This window comes from Amia ocellicauda, chromosome 18 (assembly GCF_036373705.1).
Source record: "Amia ocellicauda isolate fAmiCal2 chromosome 18, fAmiCal2.hap1, whole genome shotgun sequence".
Taxonomy (NCBI): domain Eukaryota; kingdom Metazoa; phylum Chordata; class Actinopteri; order Amiiformes; family Amiidae; genus Amia; species Amia ocellicauda.
In genome coordinates this window covers 1,937,255-1,952,287 of record NC_089867.1, presented here as the reverse complement: position 1 = coordinate 1,952,287, position 15,033 = coordinate 1,937,255, and the positions used below count along the sequence as shown (strand labels likewise).

The following is a 15,033-nucleotide window of genomic DNA, read 5'->3' as shown; positions in this document are numbered from 1 at the left end:
GCCACACCTCCGCTGAGCGTATCCATCTGCCACCTGTTCGCACGCCCTGCCTCAGATGAAACACACATGCTGTGAGTTGTGTCGTACTGCTTCACTGTCTAATACTTAAGGGAATGAATAAATAAGCACGATGGAAAATCAACAATGAACACGTGAACAAATAGAAAATTCAGTTTCGTGTGTGCAGTGAATGTTTGTGAATAACTGAAGGGTCAGGAAAACATGGCGAACACGACTTCGGATATGTTTTCTCATCAATCGCCCAATTCTACAACAGAGCTGCCGGACTTCTGGGACAATGCATACAAGGTAAACGTCAAATAAATGTATTTCCGTACTTTTACAAAACATTTAGGATTTTACGATTTTTAATGCTTTTTCAGATCAAGTGAACACAGTGGATTGATCGTTGAGAAAACCTAGTTTCAAAAGTTTCCACATTCCTCAAGCAATGGTAGTTCACTTCAGAGATTTGCCGGTGTAGTTAAGATAAAACTAAGAGACATTTGATTGTAATTGAGCTGTTGTGAAAGAAGCCAACACAACAGTCTATACAATCTGCAGTATTTAAGCGACGGTGGCAGACATTTGTGTTACTATTTGTTTTTAGAGACGGGTATATTTAAGAACAAGGGCTTGCTTGCTTAGCATTCTGTAGCTTGGTTCAAGTCTTACTTGTTAAATCGGCTCAATCCCTATATTTCACGAAGTGTACAAGATACTATCATTTTCATACTATAATTTCATCGTCCCCACCCCCCTTATTAATAATAATAATAATAATAATAATAATAATAATGAATTAGCTTCCAATTGCGGTTGCGTTTAAAGTTTTTCCTTTTTTTTTTCTATGTATGCATTTTCCACTGTACAGCTTGGATAAACTACGTTTTACCAAACCGGTAGTTTGCCCCAGTTATATAAATAATGTTATGTTATGCATGAACTTGTCCTGTCTTTTTGAGTTCCTTCTATTATTTGACCATAGTGTGCATACATTTGTAAGCAAATAGAGAATATAAGTTGTCATGAGATTGCTGTATTGTATATGTTGCTGTGTGGTGCTTTATAAATGAGCTTCAGAGTGCTGTACTGTTGCTTTTCCCTGAGAGTTCTCCTACATGAGGAATGAGAATTTGCCAAGCGATTACTTAATGGCAAAATAGGACAAAACCAGAATGTAATATATTAGTTGAATTCCCCAGATGGATTCAAGTTCTGTCAACATGTAATTGTAGTGTATGTGAATGTTCTTGAGTATAACTAGGTCTTTGTTAAGGTACAACGCTTCAGTTGAAGCAACCCTTCGGATCCCAGTGAATCAGGCACCCCAGTGAGTGCTTCCACTAACAAATTAGACTTTTCAACAGGAGACAGGCCCGGGAAGTAAAGTCACTGACACAATGTCTGTTCGTTTATCTTCAGTTTATTGAAGTTTTCACACAGCCTTTTATACATCTACAAGCAATATTTCAAAGGAGGTTCAGGGCCGTCCCGAACCTGGATGACATTTTCTTGGCATATGTCCCGGGGCAGTTCCGAGACACTGGAAGCAATAATTGATGAGGTATTCTTTCTAATTAGTTGGAGGCGTTGATATCAAGGACACAGTACACAACACAAGAAACAATATTTCATAAGGTTTTCTTTGTAATTAGTCCAGACATGGAAGCACTGGTACCAAGGACACAGCACACACTATACTGATAAGAACATGTTATATAGTTTTGGTTCGTTAACTAAAGAATGTCCACGGCAGTAGAAATTATCTCTATCTGCCACACAGATAAGAGCAGAGAAATCCTAATAAGAACAAGGAAACCCTTATAAGAGCAAGTTTTAATTAGTATCTTACTGGAAAGCAATTTTACCCCAACAGTCTTCTTTAATACCCTGAGGCTGAATCAGTAGACACTGACAAGGCAGTGAACCTAGGAGTACATGGCTTGGCTCAGCTCTGTGGTCATCATGGCAGTAAGGCAGTTGAGCCTTTCTTGACCCTCAGTCCATATGAATATAAAATTGCAAATTTTGAAGCCCTTTTTTGATGTTGATGTTCTTGTATTTAAGCCCATGGCCATTTTTCTGGTCATGGTCACTTTTTCACTTGCAGGGAAACCAATGCAGGGCATCAAAAAATATTATAATCTTAAGTAAATTATATTTCCTAATGGAAGATTTGACTTCTATGTATTTCCTCTACTTAGGCTTAGGCCTATTACTTGTGTATATAGCTGATTACATTTTTAAAGACAGGGCTCAAACCACAAAAGGGGCAATTCCAGCAAAGTGCGGTCCGGTGGGGGGCAGTTGGGTCATTTAGGTCGATTCGGGGGAAAAAATGGCAGGGGAAAGAAATGGGCACCCCTGCCCCCCCTGTGCACGCCCCTGTATAAATACATGCGCATACAGCAGCGTCGTTGCATACTCAAGACGAAACTCAAACGTTTTCCATTTGGTTTTTCGTTTATGATATATATTTATATTTTGAATTCAATATGTATGGCACTAGTTTGATCATGTAGTGATTGGATGTCGTGCCAAATTAACCGCTGCAACACTTGGCCGTGAATGTCATTCACGGAACTTGTAGCTTTGCCTTCTCTATTAATTGCGACAATCCACAACCGAACTACATTTCCCACATTTTCTACCGTAATAACGATTAGTGTAAAATATCGTTATTATCATAATCATGTCAATATAATATTTCCTTATAGATTTCAAATACTGTGTTTGCACTGTGCGCCCAAATTGTATTTCACACTCGCACATTATTTTAAAAGATATGTATAATAATAAATAGGCTATGTTTCACATTTCATAAGTAAGCAGTGACTATTTAAGCATGGTAGGGTTCTTCAAACAACTATTATAAGTATTAAGCATTAACTGCTGTTTTTCTCCAGTGTTGTGACATGAGGTTTAGAGAAATGGCTGCATGTGACATCACATACAGAGCAACTATGAACAGCAAGCATAGAGATATAAGAACGCAAGTATCTGTGGGTTTTCCCGCTCTAGACGGTTGCCGTAATGCGCGAGTAAGACGGGAACGTACGATTCTCGCAGTCCCGTGCTGACATTCAAGACCTGCAATATGATTTATTTCTCATATTGTAAAGTTTTATCAGTTATTTGCAAATGATCCCGTGGTAAAAGATACATTTTGCTTAAATCATTTTGTAATTTAATTGAAGGGCAGTGGATGTGTGTATTTTATATATATCTGCTTTTATTCAAAAGTAAAATAAATTTCCAGTAACTGGGGTGGCGGGTTAAGGTTATGGAATACAGAATACAAACTTTTTTTTACACTAGTGTAAATGCTGACTTAGGGAAGAACCCTAATTCCTGAGTGTGCCAATTACTGCATGCTCTTAGCTGGGTGTTCAGTGAATGTGTAAGCATAGTCCTAAATTATTGCTGTCATGGGAACTTCTGACTGCGTAATAGCAAGTATTAGCAATGTAGGTGTGCCTCTGGCAACTGTACTGTGAAAACAAAAGAAAAAAAATGAGATCTAACATGTGATTGGTTTTGTACAAAACACAGTTGTATCTTACTTCATTTAGTATGTTAATGTGTATCTCCATATATGAAAAAGATCATACATTATGCATTCAATGTGGTTACATTTGCTTTTTAAAGTATATTACATATATTTTTTTGATTTCTGTTTACAAAAAATTCTGCCTCAAAATAAGTCCTGATTTCCATGAAACCACGTCTAGTTTGCATATATAATGTTGGTTGATGTGTGATTTTTCGCTGGTGATATGTGGTTGTGAAGCAAAGATATGTTTAAGTCCAAATCTGCCTGATTTCATGGAGATTTTGAGCTATGTTTATTTTACTTCGAAATGACTTAGAATCACACATTTCAGGTCTCCAGTTGTCAAAATCTTATGCAGTAGGACCCCCAGACCCCCCGCCCTGAATTACTCAATCCTTTGCCCTCGTTTTTCAACACTTATTTTGTGCAGTGCACAGTGGGACAAAGGGGAATGGTAAATACTTGAATCTAATCAGACTCAAAATGCTTGAAAGTTTCTATTATGTTTATCTATATGACTACAATAATCTTCAACAAATTAAAATTTAAGTGGTCTGAAACTGTTTTAATACTAATATGTTTATTTAAACATTTTATTTTTGTACTTTGTCAAATGAATGTACTAAATATAAGTAACAGGGTATATTACTAATTCACAGAATTGTGTGTGTGTTGGAAAGGTGCATTTGAATGTCTGGACCTTGACTATACCTTGACCAAGACATTTGGACCCAGACACAAAATAATTGACTACCCCTGCCCTACAGAAACAAGTATTTGTTCACATTCTGTATACAAAAATGGTCAGCCAAAATTGTCAGTTCATGTATACACCGATCAGCCATAACATTATGACCACTGACAGGTGAAGTGAATAACACTGATAATCTCGTTATCATGGCACCTGTCAGTGGGTGGGATATATTAGGCAGCAAGTGAACATTTTGTCCTCAAAGTTGATGTGTTAGAAGCAGGAAAAATGGGCAAGCGTAAGGATCTGAGCGACTTTGACAAGGGCCAAATTGTGATGGCTAGACGACTGGGTCAGAGCATCTCCAAAACTGCAGCTCTTGTGGGGTGTTCCTGGTCTGCAGTGGTCAGTACCTATCAAAAGTGGTCCAAGGAAGGAAAAGCGGTGAACCGGCGACAGGGTCATGGGCGGCCAAGGCTCATTGATGCACGTGGGGAGCGAAGGCTGGCCCGTGTGGTCCGATCCATCAGATGACCTACTGTAGCTCAAATTGCTGAAAAAGTCAATGCTGGTTCTGATAGAAAGGTGTCAGAACACACAGTGCATCACAGTTTGTTGCGTATTATGGAGCTGCATAGCAACAGACCAGTCAGGGTGCCCATGCTGACCCCTGTCCACTGCCGAAAGCACCTACAATGGGCACGTAAGCATCAGAACTGGACCACGGAGCAATGGAAGAAGGTGGCCTGGTCTGATGAATCACGAGTTCAGGGTGTTGACTTGGCCTCCAAATCCCCCAGATCTCAATCCAATCTTGGTGCCAGATATGACAGCACACCTTCAGAGGTCTAGTGGAGTCCATGCTACGACGGGTCAGGGCTGTTTTGACGGCAAAAGGGGGACCTACACAATATTAGGCAGGTGGTCATAATGTTATGGCTGATCGGTGTATAAGATATGTTTATACACACAGTGGCTACAAGAAGTCATACAGAAAACATCTAACATTTCTTCACCCACCCCTTTTGGAAATATCTTTGTTTCCATAACAAAACAAATGCAACTTGTAGTATTAAACAAAACATAAGTTATCTTTTTTTGGTTCAGACAATATCACAATTAACTATAGGACTTGGAGGTGCAACTATAGTTGGCGTTGCTAGAGGAGTGCTCCTCTGTGAAGGAGAGTCCCTCCCAGATGGAGTTAACCGTCTCTGTGGTGGCTCAGGGACAGTGGTTGCTGGTGGTTGTACTGGTCTGTAAAAGCACAGATAAAGCGGTTATTGGTGAAGGCCCTTGTGGGATAGGGTGGTGTTCTGTGGACAATCTCCTGCCACAGTGTGGTATAGGTAAAGTGTACAATGGTAGTTGTAATGTAACACCTGAAACTTTTCTGTATGCTCCAGTAGATCTCAAATTCTGTAGTTCAGACCAGGATCATCATCAGTATATCCAATACATTCCAGGATCTCGTATGGTACTTTCCAGTGTGGGGAAGTTTGTCAGGCTGTTGTAGGGTCATGTAACCATACCAATTCACCTTGGTGGTAGGCATTATGGCTCACGTGCTAGTCATAAGCATGCTTTTGTTGTAGTCGGGCATGGTGGTTGTTTTCAGAGGCCGGAAAACAACTTGAAACTTCAGTGTAAGGAGAGCAGCGTATTCAGCTGGTGTCCCACAGGTAGAAACAGTTGTCTGTGGATCAGAATGGAAAAGGACGTCTGGAGGCAATCTTGCTTCTCTCCCATCAGTCAGGAAGAAGGGGGTAAATATTCGTGTTATATTCCAGAGCAACTTTGTATAAGTATTCATCCCATTCACCAGAATGTTGTAAGAGCATCTTTGCTAGCTGGTCAATACAGAGGCTACCGATGCTTTTGATCCGGATCTGAAATGGCAGTGTAAAAGTGCCTAATGAGTTATTTTAAACCGCTCAACCATACAATCACATTTGGTCATTTGACGTTTGCAGCAGGCTCCTGCAGATGTTTTATCATCTGTGGTAGCTAGTGCACTGTTCTTTGCTGTGGTGTTATGGGGAGGTGGTATTAAGGTGGGGGAGACCAACAGGCTGAACAAACTGGTGAGGAAGGCCAGTCTGGTCATTGTTGATCTGGACAGTATAGAGGCAGTGGCTGAGAGGAGCATGAGGGCTAAGATCAACTCTATATTAGAGAACCCCTCTCATCCTCTCTATTGTGAGCTGGGGCAGCTGAGGAGTACTTTTTGGTCTTTTTAATCCCCAACATCTGACACAGATGGTGAACTAAGTCTGAATCAAACTGATGCCCTTGGTCTGTATGTAGACTTTCTTGAATGCCATGCTCTGATGTGGTTCTCAAACAGACATCTTACAGTATATCCTTTATAGTATAACATCTCCTTTCTGCGTGTTTCATAATATTCAAATAAACCCTCCCATTATTTTATTTCCATTTGGAAGACTAAATTATTCTCAAAAATAAATTCACATGAAAATGGGAACTGTCTCGACCATGAATGTGTGAGAAATCTCACGCTTTTCAGATTTTGTGTGTCATTTGACAGAAATGAACCCGTAAGCTATGTAAGAGTGATTCTTTAAAAGCCACATACTGAACAGAAATATATAGTAGTTTATTATTTTGTATTGCCTATTATTTGTCATGTTGATATTAACTCTAGTCAGTGCTTTTTGAAGGACAGCTGATGACTCTGAACAAAGTACATGCATTATCTTTGAAGTGGTATTTTTAACAATTGAAAAAGGTGCAACTGACCTTACAACTTCTCCAGTAGCTAAGGCAATGATAATCAATAGTTTTTTAAATGATGCCTGAAATGAGAAAATGAAGGTTTGAGTTCAGAGCTCCAAATAATGTTACTTTTGAGACTAATAAGTGTGTCAAGTATATATTACATTGTCGACAGCAATTTCTGATTTTAGCCCACTGTAGTCATGTAAGATCCAACCATTGTTTTTCTTTTGTCTTTGTTCTATCGTAAAACAGGTTTTACTTGCCTCTTTACTTATGTGCTAAATACAATTCTGCAGTTTTATGCTTTTTGTCTTTTCTGTCAGTACATGAAACTGCCCTTGTGACAGATGGTGTTCTTGAATGAGGAGAAATTATAAGGATTTATTATTGTTAAAACAATATTACCAGTGCCTAAATTATATCACATTTAATGCCAATAATAATAATAGTAATAATAATAATGGCTGTACAAGGTTTAGATGCAGAATGATTAGATTTGTATATTTTATTCAAATTGCTATCAATGAAAGTGAGGTAAAAACTGTTTTATGCTTAATGTGTTGCTTTTCAAAAATAAAATTAAATGTATATCATTTATGTTGCTAAATGTTTGATTGTTTTTAACCAACCTAAGTTACTTGCCAAAACAGGACTGTGTTCTAAATTATTAGGGTATTTTAACTTGGCTGCTGGTAAATGAATAAAAAACGGTTTTAATAAGAAAAGTGGAGTCAAAGATACTTGGGTTAGGTAACAACTGCCTGTTCTGGCTCCGGAAAATCTCTCACCACTGTTGCTCCTGTGGAACTGGATGGGCCCAGAATGCATCATCAGCTCTTAAAGATCACTATTGTATCAGTGAACAAAGAGCAGCCCTGTCCCTTGGCATTTGTCAAAGAGAATGCTATTGTGTCTTTAGCTTTTTTTTTTTCTCCTTAACGCTTAAGTCTTATTTCCAAGCATTGAAAATTTAGAAGATTTATATATTAGAAGGAAATTAGCAAGAGTAATGCATTTTGTTTTTCTAATAATTTGTTTGTAGTGCTAATAGAAATTTCACAACTCTATGAGATCATTGTAAAGGAAAAACATTACAAACAAGCAGATTTTACTATATTGTAAAGCATCTGCAATAGCCTGCATGTTTCATAAAGTGTGTTTCCACCACAGTGTTATGTGTGTTTGTCAAATACAAACCTGTTTATTGCAAATAGGGGAACTTTCAATTTAAGCCCCCATTTGAAGTTTAAATTTTTAGTACTTAAACAGTAAATATTAATTCTACTTTTGTTTTCTTTGTTTATTCAATATGTTCTCTCCCTGTCCTGTGAAAGTCAAGGTCAGCATGACACTGTGGCTTGAGCATACTCTGAATTCAAGAGAGAGCACTTTAAACACTGAAAGGAAGCTTGTGCAATAACAAATAATGAAAACGTAAAACATCCCATCTTGCTGATGATATTATATAATTGTATAGGCTAACAATTGTATGCTCCAAGAAGTCTGCCTAATGGCACACTGCTAGTGTCCAAAATGAGAGTTCTGGTGTGCTTTCCCTAGCCAGGAAAAATTTGTTCAGTATTCTTCCACCTGTTGCCCACACATATATACAGGCCTTAACCTCTGTGTATACATGCATGCTTTCCTTAAATTAATTTTTTCTTAAATACATTTTTCCTTAATTTACCTTATACATTAATGCCATTTCCACCCATTTTCAATTGATAATCCAGGAAACTATGACAGTGATCAGATATAGACAATATAATCAGAAATTACACTTACGAATCCTAATTAGTGCAGAATGCAGGTAGAATGTTTTAGTATTTCTCTACTTGACTGGGTATCAAACACATTTTTTCCAGGAGCAACATAATATTTTTTCTTCTGACCATCTAAATGTTGTATTTTAAATAACTTGCAGTTTTCTCTGTTGAAGCATCAAATAGGTCCGCTTACCTGAATTTGTTTTACCAGAACCCCCAAGCATACATTTTTGAATTTTTTGACAGTCAAGGATGTAATTGATTGTAATTATTATTAAAAATGCAGTGGGAGGGAAGAGAAGACCGTGGGGAAAGTGAGAGGAAAAAAAACAATACCTTTCTTTAAAACATGCCAGTTGTAAGCAGAAAGAGGGATTGATTTACCTAAATCAGAAAGTTTATTCTGGGATGTTATCCATCTGTATTCTTACCATATATGCAGTATATTTTAAATGTTCTCTTCATTTTAGCACAGATTTATGAACCACCTGTTTCTTGCAATGATTGTGTTTCAGGAAAGACTGCTGTAACCTTTAGTCACTGTTAGAGAACTTAGCTGGGGTGTAGTATCTGTTTTCATGCGCCTTATGTTTGGTGCAGAAGCCTAATTTTTGCGCCCCAGAGAAGGAATGGAAAACAACTTCTATTATAAAGTGCAACGTAGAAACAGTCAAAAGGCTCTTATATTTGTTGCATTTAACTTGAATAACTTATGCATTAATTTAACTTTGATTGTAATCAGCACCATTTGTTTTCATTGCAAATTATCTTTAGGTCTTTAGACCTGAGAACATTGTGTTTAATTGAAGTAGTTACTGAGTAATTACTACACTTTGGAATGTGTCCCCAAAATTATTTAACTTTTGTGACTAAAATATTGGTTTATAAAATTATGTATGCTCCTTGATCCTTCCAAATTGATTATTGAAGATTTGATATATAATACTTGATGACATTTATTTAGTTTTGAGGGTTTTAGAATCGCAGAGAGTGAGAGTTGGCAGGGTTTTGCTGCTTATGTGCAGAGTAGCTCAGTAATTCAGTGGCAGATACACCACATGCTGCTGGAAATAAAGGCTGACTCTTCTCAGCAGGGGAATGCTGGATCTGTCTGGTCTCTTCATAGAGCTGCACCACAGTGTAAAATCCTCTGGCATAACTACAAACAGTAGACTGAGTGAGTTTTTTGTCCTTAATTGAAGTACTATGCTATTGGTTTTTGGGGGTCTGCTTTTAGTACATTACTGCATAATTCAACAGCAGAAAATTCAGTATGCCCTTTACATTTTTTATTGTTTTGTGGGATGAAGCTGGCTAGCTCCATCTTCATTACAGAAAAAAAAGATATCCATAACAGATGTTACCAGAGCCATTGCTGTGTAAAGGTATACATTACATTATTTTTTTGTTCTGTAAATACTGTCATTTTTAACGTCTTCTGTATTCCACAGATCTGTTTGCTAGATCAATCAGTAAAACAAAAGGAGAAAAAACAAGTTTATTTTTAAATAGCTGTTCTCCGTGATTAAAGAGTTAAGAGTTAAGTTTACCCATTCTTAAAAGGAAACATCGAGCTGCAATTTAAAATACAGAAAAGCATGTCTAAGGCATGTCAGAACTGTACCAAGGCCTCAAATGAAACCTCTGTTTGCATTATTATGCTTCTGGCTTCTGAGTGTTCTTCATCTCTGACATCCACTGCCGTTCCAGTCTTTCACAATTGTAATCTCCACCTTGTAATATCCTGTGCACAGGAAAGCTAGAGATTTACTAACATAATTTAATCTTTGTGCATTGCCACATGAGTAATTGCTATTTGCATTGATTTGTTTATTTTTTATTCATTCTAAATCCACAGTAATTGAGACATTTGATATGTTGCTGAATTGATGCAATTAAAATGATCAATTTGAATAGGAATTGGACGGAAGCATATTGATGCCACATTAACCCGCTGGGTATGAATATATCAAGAATAGGAATGCATTTTTTTATAAGTTTCTATTATATGAACTAAACTGCTAGTGTGATGTATAACATGTCCATTCATTAATTTTTTTAATAAGTCGTTGATTACATTTCATATAATCCTCCTGCACGTATAATAAATTCAGCCTTGTTATAAAGCATTTTTTCAGTGTTTTGTGACTAATAAAGAGATCCTATATTTCATAATTTGGCTTGTATGTGTCAGCCTGTACTTTTTCTGCTGTACTTATCCTTAAAATGAAAATAAGTCTCTCCCCGGCAGCTAAAAGCTTATGGAGAGATTACAGTGTGCAGATTGATAAGAAGGCTAGTACTATTCCTGTTCCACATTTTCAAATCAAGTAGCAATAGCCTGAATGGCAGTTTTGCATTTCTTCTGCTGAGAGGATGAGAGTGCTCCATTATGTCCTGGGTTAAAAGGAGAACCCTCTCACCAGCCTGTTATCAATGCGGTCTTTATTGCCACATACTAGATATAGCTATGGGTTGTTGTGGGTAATCTTCAATTTGTAACCATAATGAAGGAGGTTTATCTATAACTTCATACACTCAATGGCAACATCAGTACAATGCTAAAAGCATATTGTTTGTTTATTTGTTCATTTATTTACTTATTGCCTTTATGTAAAATTACTTAGTTACATACGAATAAGGTTAGTTTATTTTATTTTATTGCAGTACAGGAAATAATGCTGAAATACAATATATGGAATATGACATAATACTGTATATGAGATAACGATAGTGCAGAGCAGTACACAATTCTAGGTGTGAAGTGCAGTCTGAACTGTTTCGTTTTGATGAAGTGGTGAGAAGTGGTGCAGTCCTGACGTTTCAAGGGTGGCAAAGAAATGGAAGGTGAAAGAACAACATATTTAAAGGGTACCTGTAGTGATTGAAAATGTATAGCCAATTCAATAGATAAGGTATTCCTGATACATATTTAACCAGTAACAGCCTACTATTTACTGCGTGTATTAAGCTGTCCTAAAAAGTCCTAAAAGCTTTCTAAACTTCACTCCACCGGAATTCTAAAATGGCGCTGGTGCTGTGATGCCATGTTGTGGTTACACGTCTATATGCTGTATACAGAAACTAGTGTAAACAAAGTATTGAGATTGTGATAAAATAAACAAAATTAGTGTAAATATGGATGAAGAAATGCATTCAGATTCAACAGCTGGATACTTGTATGAGTCTTTAAGGGCAGACTATGCAAATCTAGGAAATAGCGCTGATTCGGTTGATTTTTATGTCAAAGGTCTACCGTTACAGATGTTAAACTGGGAGGGTCAAGGAAGAAAGTTGCCAGACATTTGGTGTGGGACACTTGTGGGGAATGTGTACCGCAGAAAAACAAGAATGCATTTGCTGCAAAGAGCATGAACTTATGTGCGATGATATTCAGTCACTAGATTTAACGTGTTTCACAAACAGGCATGAGCTGGACAGTTACATAGCTCATCTCTAGAGATGGCGTTCATTGATGCAATCATTGAACGACATGTTCAGGGACCTGCATCAGTATGAGACCTATCAATCGGTAATGTTCCACACAGTAAACCGATGATTATTTGATTAACAACTTAGTTTTGAAATATCCAATATGTCAAATTTATATTAGTAGGCTTTAACACGTTCTGAATGTGCATTTATTATTATTATTATTATTTTTATTTCTTGGCAGACGCCCTTATCCAGGGCGACTTACAACATAAGTGCAAAAATACAGAGAAGTACAAGGCATCAATCATTACAAATTCAACTTAGCTAAAACATAGCAATTCAAAATAATACATTTTACAAATTCCAATTACAATTTACACAAGTACAGTAAGAGACTTCCTACATCCTGGACGGTGAAAGCTAAGTGCTGTCAAGATGTAGGGTTACAGACTAGGGCTACGGGAAAGGGAGCAAGGAGGAAAACAATGAAGAACGTGAGGAGTATAATAAGCTGAAGTGCTATCTAGCAGGGATAGAGGACTAATATTACAAGTGCTGTCGGAAGTCTTGAGTAAGTGCCGGAATGAGGTCAAGGACTGCTGTTTTGACTTCGGTGGGCAGGTTGTTCCACCACTTAGGGGCCAGGGATGAGAAGGAGCGGGCTCTGGAGGAAGGAGAGTGGAGAGGAGGCAGAGTTAGCCTTCTGGTACTGGAGGAGCGCAGTGGTCTGGAGGGGATGTATGGAGAGACGAGTGACTGAAGGTAGCTTGGTGCAGTGTGGTCAAGACAGCGGTAGGTGAGGGTCAAAGTCTTGAACTGAATGCGTACTGCTATCGGGAGCCAGTGGAGGAAGCGGAGCAGTGGAGTAGCGTGTGCGAATCGTGGCAGAGAGAATACCAGACGAGCTGCAGAGTTCTGGATGAGCTGGAGTGGGAGGGTAGTGGATGCAGACAGGCCGGCCAGGAGGGAGTTGCAGTAGTCCAGGCGGGAGAGGACCAGTGACTGGACGAGTAGCTGAGTTGAGTAGTTGGTGAGGAAGGGACGGATCTGGCGTATGTTGCTAAGGAAGAATCTGCAGGTGCGCGTCAGCGTGGTGATGTGCTGGGAGAAGGAGAGTGCAGGATCGAGGGTGACTCCTAGATTTTTAGCTGAAGAAGAGCCTTGGGGAACACCTGTGAGGGGAGGTTGGGGGGTGGATGAGGAGCCTTGCCATGTCACTTGGTAGGACCGGTCGCTGAGGTAGGAGGAGAACCAGGTGAGAGCAGTCCCAGAGATCCCAAGGTCAGCGAGGCAGGAGAGGAGGATGGAGTGATCAACGGTGTCAAATGCTGCAGAGAGGTCAAGGAGGATGAGGACTGAGGAGAGGGAGGCTGCCCGAGCTCGACTGAGGGAGTCAGTGACAGCCAGGAGAGCCGTTTCAGTGGAGTGAGCTGTGCGTAAGCCGGATTGCAGAGGATCAAGGAGTGAGTGTTGGGACAGAAAGTCCAAGAGCTGACGGTGGACCGCCTGCTCGAGAGTCTTGGAGAGGAAGGGAAGTAGGGAGACAGGGCGGTAGTTCTGAGGAGAGGTGGCATCAAGGGTTGGTTTCTTGAGCAGTGGGATGACAGCAGCTTGTTTAAATGCAGAGGGGAAACAGCCAGAAAGGAGTGAGGAGTTGAGGAGGGAGGAGATGAAGGGGAGAAGATCAGGAGCGGTTGCTTGGAAGAGACGAGAAGGGAGAGGGTCCAGGTCGCATGTTGTGGGTTTGTGACATAGGAGGAGAGCAGAAACTTCAGCATCTGAGAGAGGTGAGAATGAAGAAAAGGAAGCTAGGTCGGTGGGAGGTTTTGGTGTGATGGGAGATGAGGGTGGAGTATTGAAGAGCCTGCAGATGTCTGCAATCTTGGAGGAGAAGAAGGAGGCGAAATCATCAGCAGTGAGAGATGAGGGAGGAGGAGGGGGAGGGGGGGCAAGGAGGGAGGAGAAGGTGGAGAAGAGTTTGCGAGGGTTGTTGATAGTGGATTCGAAGAGAGATTGGAAGTAAGACTTCTTGGCTGTGGTGAGAGAGGATGAGAATGTGGACAGTAGGGAGCGGTAGAGTTCGAGGGCAGCTGGGAGTTTGGTCCTTTTCCACTTTTGTTCGGCGGCACGCAGACTAGTTTGGGTTGCACGGAGAACAGCAGAGAGCCAAGGCTGAGGAGGGGAGGGACAGGCAGGACGAGACGTGAGAGGACAGAGAGAGTCAAGGGAGGAGATGAGGGAGGAGAACAAAGAGGAGGTAGCACAGTTTACAGATAGATTTGAAAAACAATCAATGGAAGGCAAGAGAGTGAGGGCAGTGGAGGCAAGGGTGGAGGGGGAGACAGAGCGGAGATTTCGGCGGAAGGTGACAGAGGGAGTGGGTGGAGAGGGGAGGGAGGGGAGGGAGGGGAGGGAAGGGAAAGGGAGGAAGAAATGAAGTGGTGGTCCGAGATGTCCATGGGTGTCACAGAGAGTGTCGAAGGGGGAGCAGCCTCTTGAGAAGATGAGGTCTAGCTGGCGGCCAGCCCTGTGAGTGGGGGGAGATGGGGAGAGAGAGAAGTTAAAAGAGTGAAGAAGAGGAAGAAATCTGGCACAGTGGGAAGGATTGGAGAGGTGGATGTTGAAGTCTCCCAGGAGGATGGTAGGTGAGGACAGCGAGGGGAGAGAGGAGAGAAGAAAGTCAAGTTTATCCAGGAAGGAGGTGAGTGGACCAGGTGGACGGTAGAGAACTACAAGGAAGAGGTGAGAGGGAGAGGTGATTTCCACTGCATGGAGACGTGAATAGGAAACTAACCATAATATCACTCAGTAACCTGCACGGTGTTGTATTTAACCCTGAGAGGACA

The 15,033-nt window shown here is 40.0% G+C and overlaps 1 protein-coding gene across 1 annotated transcript in view; it reads left to right on the top strand.

Annotated features, from left to right (window-relative positions):
- The window catches only part of nipal2 (NIPA like domain containing 2), a 50,909-nt gene continuing 35,876 nt past the window's right edge, over positions 1–15,033 (top strand). The window contains exon 1 of the mRNA XM_066690775.1: positions 1–309. Within this exon, the coding sequence (XP_066546872.1) occupies positions 223–309 (87 nt within the window). The 5' untranslated portion in view covers positions 1–222. The remainder of the gene's footprint in view (positions 310–15,033) is intronic.